Source organism: Lepidothrix coronata, unplaced genomic scaffold (genome assembly GCF_001604755.1).
Source record: "Lepidothrix coronata isolate B3197 unplaced genomic scaffold, Lepidothrix_coronata-1.0 Scaffold53, whole genome shotgun sequence".
NCBI classification, from domain to species: Eukaryota; Metazoa; Chordata; class Aves; order Passeriformes; family Pipridae; genus Lepidothrix; species Lepidothrix coronata.
This window is the reverse complement of record NW_016690233.1, coordinates 473567-498214: the sequence shown is the minus strand read 5'-3', so window position 1 is coordinate 498214 and position 24648 is coordinate 473567. Positions and strand designations below refer to the sequence as shown.

Sequence of the window (24648 nt, the reverse complement as noted above, 5' to 3'; positions counted from 1 at the left end):
GACAAATGTTTCTGACAATAAACAGTATAGGCTTTAAAAACACATATAAAATACTTTAATGAAAAGGAAATACCATTTTAAGAACCCCAATCTTTCAATTTTTTAATACACAAGTAAATTGCATAAATGTCTTTCCATAATTTGAAATATATCTTCACAACATACTTAAGACACTATTAAACATGAGATTTTACAGACTGCTAATTATTTGCTTCCAGAAACACTGTACATCTCATCTTGTTAATTTTGACCTCCTGACCTGTTATATCTCTTCTAGTGCATACAAAATCTGCAATCAGTAACTGAGCATAGTTTATACCTTGGATATCTAGGCATTAACTCAACTAGGCACCCTCAAACTCAACAATTATACATCTGAAGCCTGTAAACTGTACCCAAGATATCAGGTAGAAAACTGCATTTACAAAACCTAAGCCAGATCAAGGAGATTTTAAAAATGAGGACTACTCCACAGAAAAGTGGCATATAAAAAGCCTAGATATAACGACTACGTTTATACACACAAATCCAGAAGCCTCAAAAGAAGGCAGTGACATACACATTTTAAGCAATTACTCTATAAAAAGAAGTATTTGGAGCAATTCTATGATTCTAGCATAGAAACCAAAATGACAAGATTATATTTCGAAACATCTTGCAGAAGAGTCTTGCTATCTTCAATAGGGTTCAAGTCTGAGCTGTCAATCTGAACAGATGCTACATGTCACGCTATCACTGTTACTTAAAAATTATATTAGGCAACACAACAGGGAGTTTCAGGGGTGAAACCCAACATTCCACTTCTCAGATCTCCTCTAAGAGAAAGAACTGAAAAATAATCTATCTTCAAGTGATTCAGTAATACCTATGCCCATATTAGCCAGCAACATGAATCAACAAACGTGGATGTGCATGGGACCTCTGGAGAAAGTCATCTGATCTAAACCCCTGCTCAGGCAGGGACACCCAGAGACAGTTGCCCAGGACCATGTAGAGATGGACTGTAAATACATCCAGGGATGGAGATTCCACAACCTCTCCAGGTAACCTGTGCCAGTGCCTGGACACCCTCACAGTAAAACAAAGTTTCCTGATGTTGCAGAAGGAACCTCCTGTGTTTCAGTTTGTGCTCATTGCCTCTGGTCCTGTCTCTGAGCACCACTGAAAAGTGCCCAACTCTGACTCTTATACAGGCTTCAGATTTGTGGTTTGAGGATTTTTATTTTTGTTTCTGTCTTTTTTTTTTTTAAGCAACCACTCTGGACTAGGCCAAGACTGGTCACATCAAGCACCTTAGGTGCACTTTGAGAATACATCTTCTAATTTAGTTTAATCCAACAGGAAATGGATTTATGTGTTCCAAGACTTCTTCATAACATAAGCTAAAATAAAAAAGTAGGGATGACTAGGAAATTCCTGTCAAAAGCACGCTCTTCATCCAAAACCAGACAAGCCCAGGCTATACAGTATACCAAAAAATGCTTTAAAAAAAGGTGGTTGCAGTATAAATTATCAAGACACACACTGCATTACTTCATACTTTTCCAAGACAATAGATATGATTCAGAGTCCCTTTTTATTTCTCTTAACAAGATGCACCAATTCCGAATGAGATACAGGGACTTTTTTCAGGAGAAAAAAAATTTAGACACTAAATTAAAAATCATTTTTACACAACTGAGGATGTTGTGGTATGTGACTATACTTGTTACTAAAATCACTGCAGTTCATTTCAGTATTACTCCATTTTCCAAAATACTGGGCACAGAATTCACTCAGGAAAATCAGAAGAGGCACTGAAGCCATAAAAACTATCGCTGAGAAGTTCTACACCTCTCTTCCTTATATCTGTTTAAGCACCATAGAAGGAAAAATTCATTCATTTATAGAACACCCACCAAAATTATGAAGAAAAAATAACATATTTAGTCAAGGCCATTAAGCTGACCTCCTCAAGAATATCAAGTTGTTAGATGATGAAAACAAATGATGATAAAAGGAACTGGTGCGGGGCAACATTAAGAGCAGTGCTTTCTTAAACACTAAGAGCTATTAGGTAGAGAAGTCTTCCAGTGAATGAAAAGTAGCATTCACCTAGCTAAGCAAAGACATTTGTCTGTAAAATAGGTTTTGTTCAACACACCGCAAAAGAGCTGTCAAGAAACCTAAGCATGTTTCACAGTTGGTCATGCTGAATTTATCACTGGACTAGTTATCAGCCTGCTCACCTGCAGCGAGGGTTCTTTCACAGCATCTGGTTGCTTGTTGACCTTCCCAGCCTTTTCTGTGTCATCTGACTGTGACACATTTGACTCAACCCATTCAACTGAAGAATCCTAAAAAGAGAGTTTAATGTAAAGAATAATAATAACACCTTAACACATTAGTTGATAAAATGCAATACTAATCAAGTATATTGACAATCAAAATCCTGAATTGATAATCAAAAATTAATCATGATTAGCATTATTAATATAATACTTTTTAATATTTTAAAATATTGATAATAAAACCAGAATATTGATATTCCCATAGAAGATTGTTCCTTCATGATCAAAAGACTCCATTATACTTCATGAGCACATCACATTATATAACACTACTTCATACTGGTATTTGCATAACACTGCTAAAGCTAAAACTGTCATAATAAAAACAATATCAAAATCAATTGGGATTACGACATTACAAAAACAAAATAAAAAATGCATTACTTCATTACTAAGTATGTTTTACACTAAAAAAATAAAATCAGCTACACAGTACAATATAAAGCACTGTACATGCTATTGCCTCCTCTTTTCATATCCAGCTTCCTACACTTGCACTTTTGCACTTGAAGTAAATAGGACTCCATTGACAGTTGCTTTGCTATTTACATGAACCTGTCATAGGAAAAACAGACTTTGGATCGAAGTTACAGCCAGGACTGTGTTGTATCCCAGGAGTCACTGTTGTGGTTTTGGTGACTCCCATGTGAAAATGCAGGACATTTGTGCCTTAGGTTACTTCCCACACTGATATCATAGTTCATCTCTGGTATCAGTCCCTAAAAAATAAATCTCATCATGCTGCACATTCCTTCACTCAACAAAAGAGACTCTCTGACTCTCTGAAAATTAAAAATCACACTGCCAGCTGACTCACACCAAAATGCTGGGAGGATGTTTTCCACAATGTGGAAAAACACATTGAAAGCAGCACCAGATTTCTAATGCAGTCTCTGTGCTGTTTTGCCAGAGTGTCCCTCAATACGAAGGCATCTGCTTACAGACTCAAATGCACTTGAATCATGTACAATTTCCATGTTGCTGGGAGTGTCCATGGTTAAACATCCATGGAAAAAGGCAGAAGTAACTCATGCTTAAAATCAAAGTATATTTGTACTTTCAGACACATCGTTCCACCATACACCAGGGTCAACAGGGTACCTACGAATTTTTCCTCTCTATCCCAGAATAAGGATTTTTTATAAATCCTTTAGTTCCTAATGAGTGAATTCAATACTATAAAATTCACAGGCACCCACGTAACAGCCTATGTTAAATTGATTAAATACTCAGTATATTAAAATCGATAAATTTTGCCACAGTTTTTTCCAACAGAAAATGGTAAGAATTAGTCTAAATTTTACTAACCATGTCTACCCACAGCGACTAAAATGGTTCAAGTTTTAAGACTGTAATTTGAAGTATTTTAAAATTCCTTACTTACCGAAGAACTATCAGATAAGTCATCCTTCTTTTCAGATTTTTGTTTCTTACTTTTCTTCTTTTCTTTCTTGGCTTTTTTTGAATGCTTATCCTTTTTCTTTTTTTTCTGCACAGAATGTTCCTACAAGTAAATGTTTGTAAATGAGATCCAGTAAACCAAATCACACACGTACAAGAAAAATAATCACAACCCACTTACCAAACCACACTGAAAAAAGGTAAACCACACATAGCTATGTTTTGATTTCACTAACCTTTCTCTCTTCTGTGGTGGGAGGGGTGGGCTGGGGTGGGGTGGTAGAGGCAGGGAGGGCATGCCTCACATCCATAATTGGTTTTTCTTCCCCCTCTCAATATGTTTTTCACTGAGGCACTATAACTAGACATAGAATATCTACTACACTACATTTATTTTGGTCAAATCTATTTCTTCAAGTATCACTACATCATTAATACACATCTTTCCTTTGTTGAAATATCTGCACAGATTGCTACACTAAAAGGATGTGATATTCAGAGGCTCCATTAAGATTTCTCCTGTGAGTGACCACAAATAAGGCTGCTATGAAGCCTTGGATCCTCCAGATTTCTTCCCATGGGACTTGTCTGGTAGCACTTGCTCTTCTGCATTTTGTAGAAAATAAAGATGGAATTGAATGATGGAAATTTTTTGTCTTTGCAAGTAAAAGATTATTTCCATGTTAAAAAAAAGCTAATATCAAAACATAAAGAAATCAGAAATTATGAAGTTTTTAAGGATCATCTTAAAGCCCTCAAAGTCTTCTATTCACACAAACATGCTGTAAAGCTAACAATCCAACTCAATGATTTACAGTTCCATCACCTTTTCCAGTTGTTCCACACGTTCACTCACATCAGCAAGCATCCACATATCTTCACCTTGTGGATGTTTTAGCAGCTTGCACTTCTCCTTTTCATAATTAATTTTGACCTAAGATGAACAGAGAAGAAAAATAACCAGTGGGAGTTCAGTAGCTTTTCCTTACAAACACACCTCTGCAAGCCACACTGACACAACCATACACAATGCTGAAAACTGTGCTTGAGAACATTTCCTTTTAGAGGACAGCAATAAAAATATTTTTGGATTACATGTCAAAGGGGACATTCAGCTAGAACATATTACACACTCGCCTTCTTAAGCTACAGCCTTGCAGGTCCTCTATCACTAAATTCATCCCATTCATCCCAAATAAGTGTGACACAAAGACATTCAGCTTCCATTCTGCATTCTGAGAAGTCTTCTCCTATTGCAACCTTCATGAACTGAATACATGATATGATACAGTGGACTTTTGAGTTTGTAGTTCAAAAAATTCTCTGGGCAATTACTGCATTGCAAAGCACAGCTCACCATCTGTTAGCAAGCCTATCTCTGAGCACATTCAACTTTGAAAATATCTCAGCCAGATATAAACCTTGAAACTGCAGAAATCCACACAAATATTCTAAAGGAGTATACAAGTATACAAGAATTAGCATTTTGAGCTGTAGAATATTCCTCCCTTTCTGGTTATGGAGATAAAACTAGAAATACTTTCACTACTGCTTCCGAAAAAAATAACCATCACTGCAGACAGTTTCAGTTCCTGGAAAGGATTTTTATAAGCCTCATAAATAAAAGAATTAATTTTTTTCAGCTTATGAAGTTCCCTCTATTACTTCCAGCAGAAACTTTCAGAAGCAAGTTTACTTAATATAATTAGTCATTAGGAAACTCTTTGTCCCAAAGTGCAATACAGCAGATCCTAATTAAACAGAAGGAAAGTTATTTTATATTATTACACCCCTGATTTTGTGTTAGATAAGTCTTGCAAGTTTGAGAGTGCTTTTGGTTTTTTATTTGTTTGAGGGTTTTCTTTTAAAATAACTAAAATCAAAACAAAAGGTGGAGTTTGGAATTTTTATCCTGAAACACCAACTTTCACCAGAAAGTGTTGTCAAACATAAGCCAAAAGAACGCATACAAGTTTTAAAAAGACCAATATTTAAAACAAACAAACAAAAAATCTCAGGAGATCAGACAGCTAGTTGAAGTCGTTCCTCCTGGTCAGCTATTAGCTCTCTACATATACGCTTGTGCACTGCACAGCCTCCCTATCACAGGCCAGTTTCTCCCTTTCTGATACAGCCAAGAAGGAAATCTGCAGCTTTTGTCCTGACAGCAAACAATGCTTGCAGGAGGATGACCAATATACTGTAAGGGTTCAAGGAACAGAAATACGTGCCAAAAAAGGTAAGATTAAGAGGATATTTTTTTAAAAAGCACTAATTCACAAGGTAGGACTGCTGTTGTATTTTTTAACGTTGTCGCCAGCACTACTGAAAGTGGCAGAACACAAAGAGCAAAAAACTAAATAAAGCAAAAAAAAAATCAAAATACTACACATCTGTGCCGAAACAAAGCACCCTTTAAAACCTTTCTTGTCTACTTTCTTAGAAACTCCAGGAGATAAAATTTTTAATGCACTTAAATGCAAGCAAAGCAAGGCTGGTACCCACACTTCTTGATTTTAAACAAAGGAATACTGCAAAACAAAAAATAGTATAAATCTGCTCGAATAAAGAGGCCAAATCTTGGACTTCCACCTCTAGAATGAAGCTGACAGTCTATAAAGGTGAACGCTACCTCTTAAAATATAAAAGGCAAAGATAAAGAATGAGTTAAGAACACACTGAGTAATTTATTTCAATATCAAAATAATTTTCCAGTTTACAAATAAACAAAACAACAAAAGAATAAGCAGGACTATAATTCAGTGAGAATGAAACAGTCGTTAAGCATAACACAGAGTCATCAAAACCACCCAGGACTCAAAAAAATGCAGGCATGTTTCCTGCTATCCCTCCATGATTCAGAGTGCACTGACTAACCCTGGCCACCCTAAGGCACTGGGACAACACCCTTAAAAATTCATGCAGAAATCACTGACTGATAGCTTCTGTTCTAGTCCACTTAGATGATGTTGACCCTTTTGTCTTAAAAATACACTCATTTGACTAAAAAAAAAGGTAACTAAACATGGCACATCCATGGACAAGAGAAGGATAATAACTTCAGCTATGCAACTCACAAAATGTCTACAAGCCACATACTCCAAACTTAAATTTATAACTGGACAGAGACGAAACAGTGGAGATAAAGGGAACCCGAATATGGTTCTAGATGGGAAAAAATAAAAACAAAAACAGACTCCAAGCTCATTTGCTCCAAAAGTAAACAGAAATCACATTGCCAAGATGCAGACTGAGAAAAGGACAGGCTTTTTGAACATTCCATTTCACTTTTGGTTGAGAAAGAACTGTAGCTGGAGTCAACAGTTCCCTTCAACCCCTTTCACAATTCTCAGACATATAAATCTACAAAGGCCTCAAATAAAGGCCAGTCAAGATCAGCTTGTCAACACATCTTCATTGAGTGTGCTCTCTGCCTGTCACAGGAGATTTAGTCTCATCCTTCTCTATAATAAAAAGTATATTTTAAATAAAAGTACTATTTCCTTCATGCTACCACAGTTAGAAATAAACATTGCCTAAAATGAGGTTAATATTACAAATAAGGTATAAAAGAAGATTTTATACTTTTTATTATATCTAAAATAAACAGAAAAAGAAAAGGCAAGCACTTAGGTAATTGAGATACATGATCCTAATGAAAGAGGTGGATCATCATTTTGGCTGAAGAACACATATTTAGAACACAGATTGACTAGAAATCATCATCAGACTACAGATTGTTGTCTCCTGAATACTAAATGAAACAGAATTGGGCAAGATGAATCTGTAGTGGCAGATCAACCACCACGCTGTTAAGAGAAAGACAGAAACAAAAGCATCAGGTGAAAGTTTGTTTTTTCTTAGATGAAGATGCAAAATATAGAAGATTCTTAACAATATATATACATAAAATAATATTAAAGAAAGATGCCTAGAGATTTAAAAATATGAAAGAAGTCATATTTTCACATTAATTATCATTTTAACCTAAGACTAGAGAGTTAGCAGTGATACCCTCTGAATCTTTCTATCTCTAAAAACTATCTAGCTCCCTCAAATTACAATATTCATTTTTTATTTTTGGTGATGCTTTCCCCTCACACACACACAATTATTTCAAGTGAGGATGAGGAGGAAAATCTGTCTACATTACTTCATTAGCTTCAAAACTTACCTTTATATTCTACTTGTCTTTTATAAACATGCAGGGCTTACTAGCATCTCATAAAATGTAGAAAAGAAGGAAAAATTAATTAAATCCCCTGTCATACTTACTATTCTATTTGTGAAGGTCAACCCACAGGAATTCAAGCATTTAATTCACATTAAGGTTCATTAATACTTATCATACCACAAAAATATCCAATAATTTATACAGGATGCTACATTTCTGAAATATCTCTATTTCAAGAGTAATGCAACAATTATGCAAATGACTGTGCAAGATACACATGAACAGAGAGAACCATTACAAGCAACAACCTGTCAAGAAGGGCAAGCATCAAGCTACATCATGGACTTCTGTGACACCCTAATAAAGGTGCTCATAGTCTCCTTTGCAACAGACACAGGGTGAAGCCTAAGGCTGGTAAAGCACTTTGAACAGTTAGTTGATAAGGTGCTATTAAAACAATAATTACAGCACTATGTTACCAATGTTTGCCATGGTTAACAAAGCCAAGCTTTGTAGTTTTTATCACAAGCAGGCAAAAGGGTTTTGGATTTCACAGGTCCATCTGGATGTGGGAGGAAACCAAGCTCAAAGAAAGTGATTTCCGTTTTTCATTAAGCAGGTCATTAAAGCCAGCCTGCACGGTTGCTGACAACAGTATCTGCTAAACAAAGAATAAAGCTTGCTCCAAAACAGCCTGTAATGCACTGCAGACACAAACACCAAAACCTGTAAAAATTACACCACGCCATGCCAGGAAGAAGCAGAAAAGATCAAAGACACTGCCAACAGCCAACAGATTTAGGTCACACAATAAATGGAGGTTGTTACACAACAATCCCCAAGGATGTCCAGAAGGGATGATGGGATGTCAACTAGGGATACAAAATTCCCTCCTCAGCTCACAGAAACCTTGACCAACACTCTTTTCTGACCCCAACTCTATTTACCATTTCAGTTCTCACCAAGGCCAGAGGAAGTTTTCAAGACCACTACAGGGACCATGCAATTTTCTGTCTTTAACTGTGGTCAATTTCCAGTTCTTCAGACAATAACCCCCACCATTCAACAGGCAATTTCTCCATCCAAAAGAATAAAAGTCACCTTTTCTACAGCACAAATCAGATCAATACGGCATGATAAAAACATTCAACACAAAGAGCAACAGCTCTACTGTCTATTTGTCAGCAAAGGGGAGGGCTCCACTCCCATGCCTCTCCTCTCTGCACTCCCCCTCACATGATCCCACCAACCTTACCCACCCAGGCCTATCCTTGCGCTGTAGCCTCAGGAGAAGCCACTTCAAGGACTACCCTGACACAAAATCCCACCAAAAGCAGGGTGTACCTTCCTGCAGATCAAGCTTACAAGCTGCCACTCTGGTAAGGTCATCAAAGCTATTAGTTAAGCACAAGGAACGAAGGGAAAAATGTGCACTTTGGGGAGAAGTGTGGAAAAAAACTCCTTTCAGCAACAGCTTTCTGTTAGAAAAGTTCAAAAAATCCCCAGTCCTTCAGACATCAACATAAGGAACCCAAAATACATACAGTGAGCTTTTCTTTCTAATTTCAGGACCACCTCCCATCCTATCATACAAACCCCTCCACTCAATTAATTGTTTCGATAATCAGCTATCAGAAAGGTTGCTGCAGCATGTATTACCCTCCCACCTTCCATCACCCCAAAGCTCAGAGCCAGAGAGCCCTGGTTATACGAGTGCTTACCTTGAGGGAACCTGAACATACCTTCCTTGCAGTTCTCTCTGTGAAAAACACACTTATTTTTGCAAATACTTAAGACTATTTTTCTACTCTCAATATTCCAATTATTGTTAAATCCACAAAGCTTTCCCAAGGAGGACAGCAGCGGAAACACAAGAAAGAGCTTAACTTCCACCCCAACTTGCCAAATCGCAACTGAGTCAGAGCACCTGTACCACCACCACCTCCAGACACAGCTGTGACAGATGGAAATGTCATCACTCTTTGTCATTTTCACCTGCCAAAAGGTACAGAAGACAGGTCACTGAGAGAACCATCACTTCAATCATTTAAGCTTCTTGCGATCAATAATCATTAGAGAAAAGTCAGATGTGATTTAAAGAGCTGGCTGTAGGAGATGTCAGCCTTCGGTCAGAAACATCTGGGAGGCAGTAACTGTTTCTGCTGGAACAGACACAACAGATAAGCAGATAGCAGTAGGGTAGCTACTCCTGCTAGGAAACTGTAGATGGCTATTTCATGTTAATGTAGGACCTCTCCACTCCAGTGGCAAAGCAAGCTCTAGAGGAAGGCCTTACAGGATATAACAATGAAGACATCTGTCTTCATTGCTCACCTTCTAAAATGACCTGTCTGTTAAATCAAAGATGCTGCTTGCAAAAATGCATAGAGAGGTGCTTTGTCAAAAGTCTGAAAACTTTTTGTGAAAAGGCAGCTCAGTGCTTAATTGCTCAGTGCTTAATTGCTCAGTGCTGCTACTCTCCTAATATCACAGATTTAAGTGAATACAGTAATGCTGACATGCTTATTTCTTTTAGCAAAGAGTCAGGGATGTAACACTTCATAAAGGATTTAAAAGGGAAAGAACAAAAAGAAGGCGCTTAGTATTACAGCACAGAAGCAACTTCCAACAAATAACAGCTCTATAACCTCTTATAGTGATATACGTTTGGCTACTAATTCCTGTCTAAGGAGAAATTTCTGTAATTTTCCACCGAAAACTGAACTGTAAAATCTTACCAAAGCAATCCATCATCTCAGCAAATACTACACTCAGGTTTTTTTAAAAAAATTAATATATACTGTTATCAAGAGATACTTGCAATCTGTCAGTAATCCTTAACAACTAAAACGCAGGTTTTTCTGCACAAGGAATGGTCAAATCACATCACCCTCAGAGGCCATAGAGTGAAAGACTCAAAGTCCATGGAAAAAAAACAAGTAACAGAAGAGCAACCCTAAAATACAGAAATGTGATAGCACAGATACCAGAATAACCCACAAATGAAATCTTGATAGATTTTACCAAGAGAAGAAGTGTTCATGTCTAGGAAAAGTATACATCCCTGCACTTACCAAAACACACATCAGATTATTTTCTTGCTGTAAACTTGTAAACCAAAACAGCAGTGTCATGAACTATCAGACTCATCAAAACAAGATGCTATTTCTGAAGGTTAATAACAATTTGCATGTCAACACTTAATTATTTGATTACTGATCATTACCATAAACATTACGAGTTGCTGGGTTTTACCAATGCAGTTGGGAGGACAGACTACACAAATAAAAGAATACAATTCCAAAATTTAAAAGAGAAATCTCAATCAATGAATTCAGTGACATGCTGGTTCTTCAAAAGAAGTGCAAGTTCAATATTTCATGACAAAAAGCTCCTCAAGGTGAGCTAGTTGAACATCTCATCTTTGCAGAAACAGAGCTGCTGAAGTACAGTTAACTGTAAAACTGTACTGAAAACTGAAAACTTCTCAGATTATCAGAAGCAAAGACCTACGCAGCTTCCCAAATGTCTTTCCGAAAGTAAAACGCAGGAGCTTCTAGGACTGCAACCACCAAATAACTGACTTTACTATGTTAGCCAGCTGTGAAAAGTCCATGCACATCTCTTTCTGCCTTTGCAAGCAAGACAGTCAAAACACATTGAGATAAAGCCTTGCTGTTTTCCCCCAGTTCTGTTCACAGAATCATAGAATATCCTGAGTTGGAAGGGACCCACAAGGATCATCAAAGTCGAAGTCCTGGCCATGCACAGAACAACGCCAAGAATCACACCATGTGAGCATTGTCCAAACACTTCTTGAACTCTGTCAGGCTTGGAGCCATGACCACTTCCCTGGGGAGCCTGTTCCAGTGCCCAACCACCCTCTGGGTGAAAAACCTTTACTTAATATCCAGCCTCCCCTGACACAGTTTCAGGCCATTCCCTCAGTCCTGTCACTGGTCACGAAACTGAACAGATGAGTTCCTGCCCCTCCTCTTCCTCTCATGAGGAAGCTGTAACTGCAATGAGGTCTCCTCTCAGTCTCCTCTTCTCTAGGTTGAACAGACCAAGTGACCTCAGCCACTCCTCATACAGCTTCACCATCATTGTCATCCTCCTTTGGACACTCTCTAAGAGATTAATATCTTTCTTATATTGTTCACCCAAAACTGCACACAGCAGAGTACTGACATGGCAACTATGACATCCTCATGTTTTCATTTATAAATTGATAAATAAAATTTATCATTTATAAAATGATAAATTGACTTTTCACAGAAATAACAGAGTAGCTACAGGAGAAGTCTTAAAATGCTGTCCTTTTATATAGCTTAATATTAGGTTATTGGGTCCATATATGGGAAGAGGAAACATGCAATAAGTGTAAAAAAAAAAGTTTCATTCCTAAATTTCTCTGACAGTCAAATTAGTGATAAAGCAACCTCTACAGCCTCCTTTGTTCCATATGGACTTGTATAGGACTTTTGCTAACACATTCTAAAACTCTGGTACAGAAAAGGGGGTGGGGGGAAACTCCCAACCTTCAACATGTCATCTCCTTACTACAAGTTTTAGTTCTTACTGCAAGGAAAAGAAACAGTTCAAGGGTATACATAAGATGATGAACACAGCAATTCCACAAGCAGCAGCAAAGAAAACCATTTGATCATTAATTTATGTTTCAGTGCTACCCAATGCACCCAGGAGAATCCCTGAAAATCAGAGAATCCGAATTAGCTTTAGGTTGCTTGGAAGTGAAAAGATAACACCATGGAAAAATAACACAGACTCTATAATGTGCATTTCCAGTCGGAAGCTGAGAAGTCACATCACAGAAGTTTCTCAGTGGTCATAGAGGAACCAAGAATCTCTAATGGTTATATCCTGTAGAAAACAATGTCATTGTCTCCAGATCCCTTCCTACACTCCACAAAAAATGGACTTGAAGAACTATAGTGACTAGTATTTCACAAATCATAATCCCTTCTGTTTCCCTGTATTAGACTTCTGAGAGCTCTGACATTCTCAGAACTGAGAATCTAAGCTAGTATCCCAACTTAAAAATGTCCAGCAATGCACACGGAAGCTGACAAGAGTGTAAAACAGGGTTAAGTCCAAGTGAACCATCTCCAAAACATTCTTGTATCTTCCAGGAATTTGAGGCTCAGCAACTTTTCAATCAATAACTTTCAACATATAGTTTTGCTTTTAGGCTATTATCATCTGGATGGAAGTGGAGTGTCAGTATTTGCTATACAAGAGATCCTACAATTTCTCTGTGCATCATCTGAAAGTTCACTCTTTTGTCTCCTCTAAGACAAATACCTGCAAATCCCTTAATACAACCTAGTTCTTGAGTCAAAAGAAACAGCAGACAGCAATTCTCCATTTCCTTCTCCATATCACCTAATGATTTTACCGAACTCTCTCAAATTAACTTTATTTTCAGCCTATTTTTCCTCATCTCAAAACCTTTAGTGTCTTTGAACAGCCGGTACCATGACCATCCCTGAATATTTTCTTCCCACCTTCTCCAAGGCTGTTCAGTTCTTCTTGAGATGCCACACTCAAGATACCAGGCTTTCTAGGAACAATTCAAAGTCTGCCAAAACCAACCTGTCCCCTTTTCCCCATACATACTCAGCATGAAGAAGTGCTCTCATCCCCAGCATCAACCCTTCCAGTGAGCCAGCGATTTTGGCTCACTGCTGTAGTTTCTCCAGCAACCAAACCTCTCTCTTCAGCCTTCCTGCCTCCATAAATTGAGACTTACCTAAATATGACGAGAGGTTAAACACAAATTCATTGCCTTTTCCATAGCAGGTGGAATCCCTGTTGAGGAACGGATTCAGTGCTGGTAGCTCAGTGTAGCTGCAGTGGAGGCCCCAGGTTGTGCCCTAGGTGGTGGGAAATGGTGAGAGCCCCAGGCAAGAGGCCATGAACTGGTGCCAACCCTTTGCACGGCAAAGGGTACGGGGCCCTGTGGGACCAGCCAGGAGAACAGACACTGAAAGACACAGCAGGAGCCCAGGACTCAGCAGGAATACCCCAGACTATCAGACTGCATAGACTTTAAGGGTATAAAAGCCCAGGAATTGTGTTGTTTGAAGCACCAGCTCAAGCTGGTTTTGTGTTTTGCACCATCATTAAATTGTCTTAAGGATCCAGACATCTGAGACTCTACTGTGGGAAACCTGGGGTTGAACTGGTAAGGAAACCAGGTCTGACTGTGTGAGTGGGGTGTGTAGTGAGTCAAGTGGGGCACCCGTCAGCTCACAGGAGCCACTCACTATGAAGGGGCTCCAGTCCCGGCAGAAAAAGTCTCAGGTGGTGGGAGTGTGGCTGCCAGAGTGGCTCCTGGATGGTCAGACAGGAAAGTTCCCTTAACCCCAGCACTGGAGTTTTTCAAGACATGACTCAACAGAGCACTAGATAATCTCACCTAGACTCCCTAATCCACAAGGGGTTGGACAAATGATCTTTCAAAGTCTTTTCAACCAATGCTGTTCTAGGATTCTAAGCAAATACAAGTGGCACCAGTGGAGAAGAAAATGTAAAGGTAAAGCAGGATAACGGTGTCCTACGTAAGTTTTGCTTCCTGTTAAGTGTATTTTCTGAACATCCAAGAGGCTGAACTGAGCAAAGGAGCATTCTTAAGCACATCATACAGCAGTTCAAATACAGCAAAAGACAACAATAACAAACTTTTGCAGGGGAGTATGGTTCACTGTTACTAAGTTAAAGGAATTTCCCTTCAACTGTTTGTCAAAAAGGGGGAAATCACTGAAGAGAACTTCTAGAAACAAGAAACAGTTCCACAACTGTACAAGGGAGATGCTCATATGATGTATTACATGAAGTCCTCTCTCTGCTTTGCCTTGAGAAAAGACATCACTGACATGTAAGCTTCAAGCTATTCAGGCCGTTTTCCCACTACTTTTTTTTTGTGAAAATATCTTTGCCCAGTAAGATTTGGTTGCTGCTTACTCTGGCCTTCCGTCAAAAGCCCATCCTCCCAACCTCATACTTTTTCCTTAGCCTGTCTTCCTCATATTCTTTTCCTTCTATGTAGTTATCTATCTCCTACTCCTCAAACTTCAAAATGAATCATGTCATCCAACTGATGTGCCGTTTATGACACCAGCACTCACTCTACCTACAAGTTAAAACAAGAATCAGCACAAGTGCCTAACATGGCATATAGGCAGATTTTGAACAGAATGGATCAGGATCAGCACAGGTCTCCAAGTCACAGCAACTCCATCAAAGCACCTGTGAGTGGGAGCTTCCTAAGTCTTGGCTCTCACTACAGCAACCGAGCAAGTAACATCATGACTCTACAAAAACACTTCTTAACACAAACACACACCACTTCACTTCAGTGACCAGAATGCTGTAATGTAGGGATACAGACTCTTTAGGAAATACAGGCCAGGAAGACAAGGAGGAGTTGCCTCATGTCTCATTTAAGGAAGGTCTGAGACTGGGGCTGTTTAGTCTAGAGAAGAGAAGGCCGGGGACAGGGGGTGGTGTCATCAATGTATATAAAAATCTGAAGAGAGGGTGTAAAGACGACCGGCCCTGGCTCTTTTCAAAGGCGTAAGCCCAGAAACACGTAGGAAGTGAAACACCACTCGGATCAATACTACAAGCGACAAAAAGCACGAACTCAGTTCCCGGCTGCGTCCTGCCGCTCCTGGTGCCACATCCCGGCTCCCCTCGGCGCACAAGGGGCTCTCCCAGGGCGTTCCCCCCCAGGGCGGCCGCCGGGAGCGCACTGACCCCGCACAGCACCCAGGGCCCAGCCTGGGTGACAGAAGGGACTGAGCAGCACCAGGGCAAGGCCGGGCCGGGCCGGGCCCCCCACCTGGGCCAGCAGCGCCTCCCGCTGTTCCTGCTCCCGCTGCTCCCGGCTCCGCTCCCTCTCCAGCCCGGACGCCATCAGCACGGCCCGCCGGAAACCGTGCGGCAGCCGTACGGCAGCACCGCCGCGACACTGTCGTGAACGGCGTCCCAGGCAACAGCGGGCGGGGACAGCGGGGACAGCGGGGACAGCCCCCACCCCGGCCCGCCGGGGCCTGCCCAGGGCTGAGCTGTCGTGCCGCCGGGCGTCAGTCCCGCCGTGCTCGGCAGCCTCCGCCGTGAGGCGCTCACCTCATGACCGGGTTACAGAATATTCTGAGTTGGAAGGGACCCACAGGGATCATCAAGTCCAACTCCTGGCCCTCCACAGGACCATCCCAAGAGTCACACCATGTTCCTGAGAGCACTGTCCAAACACTTCTTGAACTCTGTCAGGCTTGGTGCTGTGACCACTTTCCTGGGGAGCCTGTTCCAGTGCCCAACCACCCTGTGCTTGAAGAACCTTTTTCTAATATCCAACCTAAACCTCCTCTGCTACAACTTCAGGCCATTCCATCAGGTCCTGTCCCTGATCAACACAGAGAAAAGATCAGTGCCTGCCCCACCTCTTGCCCTCCTATGGAAGCTGTAGTCAACAATGAGGTCTCCTCTCAGTCTCCTCCAGACTGAACAGACCAAATGACCTCAGCTGCTCCTCATATGGCTTCCCCTCAAGGCCCTTCACCATCTTTGTTGCCCTTCTTTGGACATTCTCTACTCGCTTAATATCTTTTGTATATTGTAGCACCCAAAACTGCACACAGTATTCAAGGTGAGGCTGCCCCAGTGCAGAGCAGAGCGGGACAATCCCCTCCCTCAACCAACTGGCGATGCTTTGCCTGATGCCCCCCAGGACAGGGTTGGCCCTCCTGGCTGCCAGGGCACTGCTCACTCATATTCAACCTGCTGTCGACCAGGACCTCCAGGTCCCTTTTCACAGCATTGCTTTCCAGCATCTCATTCCCCAGTCTGTACGGACATCCAGGGTCGCTCTGATCCAAGTGCCCAGGTGGATTCCCCCCACTTCATTCAGAGCTCACCAAAGGCTTCCCACAGCCTCTCAGGCGAAGGTCTCAGAAAGCACTGTGTTGTGGCACAGCACCTTAGCAGAACCCTGTGCTGCTTGACCAACAGGACCACACAGTCCTGGGGTGGGTGTTAAGGAAACTTCCCTGCCTGGCCATTCAGGAGCCACTCCAGCAGGTTTCCCATAGCAGAACCTCAGAGATCTCAATCCTTATAATAATTTAATCATGGTACAACAACAAAATAACAGCTCGAGTTGGTGCATGCAAGGAGGGACCCCAAAGAAAGGAGCCCCTGGGCTTTTATACCCTCACAGTCCAAGTGGAGTAAAGTCTGTAGTCCTTGGCTCCTGCTGTGTCCCTGAGTGTCCGATCACATGGCCACCGCCACAGGTCCCAGTACCCTTTGACAGTCCACAGCATCTTGCTTTGGGCTCAGGCTCATGCGCCCCAGGAGCTCAACCTGCAGCTCACACTGCAGCTGAATGTAAGAACCATCTGCACTGAATGTATTCCTCCACAATGGGGATACTGACCTCCAGGTTCATCCTTCCCACTGGGCCAAAACTGCCTCGTGCAGACCCCAGCCTGCTCACCTGGACCAGCATTAATGAGAGTGAACAAGGGAAACGTGGCCCAAGCAACACTCAGTGCTCCAGTGCCACGCAGCACCCAGTGCTCCCCATTGCCATGACCCACCTCCAGACCCACCTCCAGGCGACCTCTCAGCCCCTTTCTGCCCTGTTTGCTGCCAGTTCAGTGCATCCGTGCTGGGGTGTGGCCTCTGTAATGCCAGGGTGCTACTGCTTGGGATGTACCTGTGTGAGCGCAGGGAAATTAAAAAATAGACACGTTCAAGCGCTTACAAGTTGCAGTTCGTCAACAGTGTTCTACAGGGCTGCTATACCTCTGGTGAAGCAAATGTTTAACTGAGACATAATTTCTTTGGGATGAGATCAGAGCATTATTAATGTGTCTGACACCAAATGTGTTCACAGTTGCCAAGTAATAACATTATTTAGGCAAAGGTCTGAGCAAAGTGCTTGGGTAATTTGTTAGCTATTTGCATGGGACAGTATGTTTTCAAAGTGATAACGGTAATTTAATCATCATCTCCACAGTGGTATTAAATGTGTAAATTGCATTTGCATATTTGTTCAATTTATGCTGACAGTTAACGACATCCCAAGAAAAACCTGTTGTAGATCACCACTAGGTATAGAATAATAACTGATAGAGTTTCATAGGCACCATTTGGAAAAACAGCATGTGAACCCCTTTGGGGAGCCATTTACAAAGCAAACAGATGGATACAGAACACGTTCCAGCTGGATTGACTGATGCTGCTCTCATTCTTCATCTAGATGCAGCAAAGTACACTAGTTGAGAGAGGAGAAGCAAGAAAAGCACATGTTCGGCCCAGTAAGGAAAGCCTCTTTTTTGAGTGTGATGTGCTCTTCTCACCAACAAACTGATTTCTTTCCATTACCACTTGTTCCAGGCAGCCAGCAGAGTATCTCAAGTGGGTGCTCCCTAATTCACTCAGCACACAGCAGGCATATGGGCTTAATAGATTTATATTCAATCTAAACAGCAAATTGATAGTCCATGAGCTGAGCTGACTACTCGTGACTGAATCAGTTTAGGAAGTATTTGGAAATAAGAACAAAGCCTGGAAACTGTGGTAAGGTATGGTTGGTGACAGCTGCGGACAATTTTTTTCCTCCAACATGGGAGTGAGATGAGGGAATGTATTTTCAACAGCAGAAAGTTACAGGCAAAGAAGAGATCACAAAGCATGGGGTGGGGTGAGCTCTTGCAGTATTTGGTGTTATTCTTTATATCTGTAACCCCACACATCATTAATAAGGTGGTACTGTAAATATTAATTTAGAAACATTTTTCTAATACTCCTGTTTTTAGGAAAGAAACTATGATGCGAGTATACTCTAGAATCTCAAAAACTGAAGAATAATAAAACCTAGAAAGCTATTTTTGAGAGCTGCCTTTAATTTTGAAGTTAGGAGTTAGGGAAAGGATAGTATAATTTGATCTCATTTCCTCTCCTCATCCAAGAAAAGCATTATCTCAGAGGAAGCAGGTAAAATGAAAATTTAGTCTTATTTCTTTAAGGATATTAGTATGTCTGAGACCTCCTTACGTGCTTGGAAATCTCCAGTGAGCCTAGGGAAGAAGTCCTTGGTATACCACTTTTAATGGTCATCTGGGCACCTCTGTTCAGTCTTCTCATTTTCAGGGCCAAAATTAAACATGCTAATAAAGTAATAATGCCTTGGAGATACTGATCTTTGCTGAACTCCTACAGAGAGACGCTGACCTTGCCGAGTGAATTATTATTTTCCATTTCATGGTACATTTTACACTTTCTCTGAAAGAAGTTGGTGACTCTCCAACTGACCTGTGTTATAAACCTCCACACTGCTAACCTTCACTGCTTGCCTTCAGCTCTCAGCTTGATGTTTTATTTTTATATGAAAAAGGTTAGGAAAAAATCTCTCCACTCAGTGTGATCCTGTGCAGTTTTCTTTAAGCAAGAGGCAATGTTTCACTAGGAAAAAGAGATTCTTTTACTTTGAGAATACGAAATGTTTTTCCACAGTGCTACTGGAGAGAGCTTCTTACCTCAGTTATAACAACACATTCTGAATTCTTCATACTAAGGAGAACACTATCCAGTAGGATGCTGGTAAGAGGATAGCCCAGTCAAAATGTACTTAGTTTCAGTTTATCCTCATTCTGTCCATTTTTAAAACCACCTGGTTTTCAGTTGCCATTGGTACTGCTGAGCAGTCATTTACATTCAATTCTGAGGGATTACATAGACCATGATGGGAATTCCATTGTCTTGTCTAAGAAGCAAAATGTTAGTACTTGAAGAAATTGCAGGGGGAAAAAGAACAACAGAGAATGATGCAATTATGGGGAAAAGTGTATTTCTTTCATAGAAATTTCATTATATTTCCTTGGGAGAAAATTAAAGCAACTTTGTCTAAATTCAGTGCCATAAAATGATAGAACACCTTGCCCAAAAATCAATGCAGCAGCAATGCCTGGGTTATTAGTTGCTCTTGCCTGAATTGTGCAGTGAGCACCTGAATTGAAAAACCAGACAATTTTCTACTGTCCATCAAAAGAAGTGCTCCTGGCAGAAACAAAAGAGCCCCGGTGATGCTGAGAATCCTGACAGCCTGCCTTGGAAAGAAGAGCTCAGCTTGCAATGAAAACAAACGAGGAGGCTGTGGTGGATCGAAGAATGATTCACCCATTGTTCCATATTCAATAGCAAATTGCATATTGTCTGCCCCTGAGCAATAGTTATTTTGTTAATTTCTTTGAAAACAGACGATAACTTCAGCTGTAGTTCAGCAGACCAGGAGAATGGGGTTTAGAAACATCCATTTACCCTCTCCCCACCCCAGTTTCATGACTGTAACAAAGTGAATCCTTCATCTGAGAAATTCTCTAGTGACAACTTGGCAGTTCTGGGTTAGTGGTTGGACTTGATGATTTTAGAGGTCTTTTCCACCCTAAATGTTTCCATTATTCTACTAATAAATGTTTTGTGAGGAAGCTATTGTACATATGAAATGATAACTCGTTCAGTTAATTTCTTGTGGGGCTTTTATGTGTTTGGGGTTGGGGTTTTTTTCCTTCAAGAAATTGAAAATATTTTTCTCAGACAGGAAGCTCAAAGCAGGGATTTGCTGAGTCTGGGAACACACCTTTAGAGAAAAATGGCTAAGTCTTTTTGTGGTGCCTGCTCATCTTGGAGATGTCCAGAGCTGCACGTTAGGGAGCTTCAGATAGCTGCTTTGAAAAAGAGACATAAATACTGACTCAGATCACCCAGTTGGGGCAGGAATTAAAACTCTGGGGCTTTAGTTTATCAGTCTCTGTGCATCAGACCAGTGCAATAGTAACTAAAATATTCTTAGACAGAATTTCAATGCAGTGCAAAGACATTGGGTTTGGGCTTAAGTGAGATTAAAACATAATTTTGCCTTTTAAAGGTAGGTTAGCTCCAGAAGCCAGTTTGTAGAGTAGTCCCACAGACAGTTGTATCAGCCTATTCATTGCAAGAGCAGAAATATCTTAAGCTGATATTGCAGACACTGTGCAGAGTAACCACAGCCTTTGGCTCCAAAGACCTTGGGGCTGCCTTTGCCCTTTTTCCCTGCAGTGACATAGCTCAGTCCAATGCACACACACAGGAGCAGCACCCAGCTAACTAAAGGGAGCTGCAGTAACACTCCCAGCTGGACACTACATGTCTCCATATGTATTGTAGGAGAGTCTCCTCCTTTCACTGCAATAGAGAATAAAACAAAAACAAAAACAAAACAAAACAAAAAACAAACACAACTGAGTGGGGCAGTATGTCTTTCTCTAATGAAATGGTGAACACTCACAGAAAAAAATTGTTGAGACGAATGAGGTCTTGCTTCATGGAAAGGGCTCCAAGGCACAACAGCACTGTAACGATAACTGTACAGAGAATTTGACTACCACTGAGAGTGTCCATAATTGTCTCTTTTGGCAGCAACTTGAACAATTTACTCCTCTCCAATTTTCACCCCACAATTCCTGAAATTGCTTTTCATTTTTCTTTATATTATACTACTGTGTTAAGAGGGAAGGATAATTTCATATCCAATTCTTGTTTCAGCCCTTGACCCAGAAATAGCTGTAAATACTGAGTAATATGCCTGACATCCCAAGTCACCATCTTTGTCACTGTTCTTGACAGCAAATCCTCTCAGGAGTGTGGCACTACCAGCTTGTCTTGCTGCTCACCTCATTTTGAAGCATAAATGACCCTCTGAGCCCTTGTTGTTGCTAACACACAGGCAACACCAAGCAAGCTTATCTTCAAGCTTATGTCACCATGATAGATACCACCAAGTCAGAAAACAGTCCATACAGTGGGAGGGCATTGGATTTCTTCTAGTGTGTTCTTTGGGATCTTCTGTCTGAGTCATTTCGGAAAGGGAGAGATCAAGCATAGTATATTTCTTAGTCAAGATCCACTTAGTGTATGTGGTTTCAAGCCCTCACCTTGCCTGTCAGAAGCATCTTAGGGTGCTGCTGACACAGGCAAGATATATACTCATCCTGCAGGGTGTCCTGCAAAGATGGTGGATTCAGAAAACAATTGGTCACACAGGAATAAGGTCTTATTATAAAGTCTTTACTCCTTATGAAGCCTAGCACTTTTTAGATAGGGCAGATGTGTAACAAGTGATTTGTGACCCTATATTTTCTCCTGTCTGTTCTCCGAGGAGACTACTTGGCATGTCAGCCTGAACAAGTGGATTGACTCAGCTGAAAGGATTATTTGGGAAGAGCAAAGCTGAGGCAAGAGCTCTGGCCATCCTAACAAATCTCCTACTAGGGGTCTTGGAGAGATAAATCTAACTGTGGCCTGCAAGCTGGCTCCATGTCTTTCAGAAATTAGAAAGAACAGAAACACGGCCGAAGATTGCAGAATTATGTTTATTTAATCTGCACAATATCAACAAAAAGAGTCAGATCAATCTCAGTAATTCCTCTAACTCAAACCATACAGAGAAGCTATTTCTGTAAGCAGCATTGCTTCATTAAAAGGAATTGATGCAAATGTTTTTGACTGAAGAATACCTTTTAATTTACGTCTTTGCCACATACAGCCAGAGACCCAAGAAAAGTGCATGATAAATAAATATGGGGGGGAGGGTTAATGTATTTTTAGTACCAATGCCTTAGAAAGAGGGGTTAGAGATAATTTCTGATAAAAAACAATCAAAAAAACTCGAGCCCACGTTCAAAAATGTGCTTCTGATACACTGATCTAGAAACTATTCAGGTAAGGAAAGGTTCAGCTTTAATGAACAGCGTGGTAAATCACTGCTTTCACTGAATATGTTGCAATGTTGAATAAGGTGATCTCTTAGTAGGCATTTCAGTTTCTTTTCTTTTAAGGGAATACAGATGCAATAAAATGAAACTGTTTCTTTGTCTGAGGCTTAAATTAATCTTGATAAGGAGACTATGTTACTTTGTGAGGAAGCAGGGGGGAAAGTACTGTAACAGTGTACCTCTGGTCTGCACAATTGTGAAACCAAGCCAAGTCCAAAGGCAGTACTCCTGCATGCCTCTGTCATCTTAGGTACCCTCAGAAGTGCTTGTTTAGACAGACAGGAACCTCATGGGGTGACCAGCCTTCCTTTAGCCTCCACCATGGAGGCTTGCAATAGACACTTGTCTTTAGGGCCACACAGAGTGTTACCAGCCACAAGTGATAGGCCTCTCTTGCTAGTGTCACAGAAGGCCTTAAACCAAACTACCTCCCAGAAACAGATACCTCTATTAAAAGTTCTGTCTGAGGCCCTCTCTGCAAATCCCAGTTCACAAAGGCCAGAGTAGAGAGTGCTAATACTGGAAGAGAGCCCAATTTATTTCTCATTGATTAAAAAAGATCCTGAACTATCTGGAGGACTCGAAATTATTTCTTATGCTCTAAATGTGGATGCCAGTTTCCAGTGTCTTTGCAGTAATTTAACTGCAAGATAATTTGAGAGGAAGCAATCTGAAGGAAGATGGGGAACTCAACTGTTGGGCCAAATGAAATATATCCTCTCATTCTGGTAGCCTGATGAGAGGCAATGATGAATTCTAAATAAAACATACTCTGAACCTTCCTCAGAATATGGGATGAAAAGTGAGGAAAGTGAGATGTGAAGTGAGAAATCAGATGCAGCAGAAATCATTACAGTGGCAATAAAAAAATAATAATAAAAAAATAAGATAGGAAGCATTCCTCAAAGAAACTGTTCTCTCTTGAAGGGCATAACCCCTCAATAAAAGGGTCATGCCAGAAACTACTAGAAACTGGTTCTTATGATAAATTAAAACCAGCATCAGTCTAGTTACCAGACGGGCTGTTTACTAAAGAGCTTTATGTCAAAATTTCCCATCTTGAGATGCCTCTAGAGGTCCAGAGGCAAATAATCTGACAAAATTTTTTGAATGGGAAGTATAAGGTGTTAGGATTTTCAAGGAACTCAAGCATGGACTTACTTGTCAGTCAAGGGATTTTTTTCTGTATTGGTATATTAGGACATCTGATGTGGGTGAGAATTTAGAAGTCATGAGACCAGAGAGAGGGAGTATGTATATAAATAAAGGTGAAAGGCTGGATGGTGCACGAAAACAAGTCCTCAGAAAGGGATGTTGTGCACAGAACATTGATTTGGTAAGGAAGAAGAAGGGCAAAAAATCAGCAGATTTGTGTTGCTAGATTTGGAGAACAGAAGAATGCATCAAGATTATACTGTGCAAATCGCTTTTGGAAATTAAGCAAGAGGCAATTGGAAAAAAAGAATGAAGAACTTCTTCTCTGTTTCTTATCCTTGCCATCTTTAACTAGAAGAATAAGGCAGTGTGAAAGGCTGGGGAGCTTTGAAATTAGAACTGAAGGTGAGATTTGCTTTCCAATAGCAGGAGTGCGGGATTCTCTGTCATTGTTCTAACAGAGCTTTAGATATTGCCAGATTGTAACTCGAATGATTGCCAAAAGAGAGCTGCAGCAAATTGTAAAGGACTCGGCCTCCCTGAGATGGATGCTTTAGCAGTTCTTTGGTCACAAATTTATACTTGAACTCATCCAAGTGTATGAGAAGCCTAACATTAGGGACTGATGAGTGTTTTAGCAGTCAAATGTGATGAGAAATGTGTTGCTTCATCTTCTACTCTGCACAAAGCATCAAAGACGAACTATCTGAGGAGATAGGATGGCTCAGCAACAGACTATGAACTA

The 24648-nt window shown here is 40.6% G+C and overlaps 1 protein-coding gene across 2 annotated transcripts in view; it reads right to left on the bottom strand.

Moving 5' to 3' along the window:
* Positions 1 to 15873, bottom strand: part of CWF19L2 (CWF19-like 2, cell cycle control (S. pombe)) — a 69661-nt gene extending 53788 nt beyond the window's left edge. The window contains exons 1-4 of one of the 2 annotated variants that reach the window (XM_017816018.1): positions 15773 to 15873; positions 4558 to 4665; positions 3715 to 3834; positions 2229 to 2336 (exon numbers count right to left, since the gene is read on the bottom strand). In XM_017816018.1, the coding sequence (XP_017671507.1) occupies positions 2229 to 2336; positions 3715 to 3834; positions 4558 to 4665; positions 15773 to 15847 (411 nt within the window). In that variant the 5' untranslated portion in view covers positions 15848 to 15873. Of the gene's footprint in view, positions 1 to 2228; positions 2337 to 3714; positions 3835 to 4557; positions 4668 to 11537; positions 11548 to 15772 lie in introns of those variants that run through there. The other variant, XM_017816019.1, reaches the window with a different exon arrangement.
* Positions 15874 to 24648: the final 8775 nt, after the last annotated feature.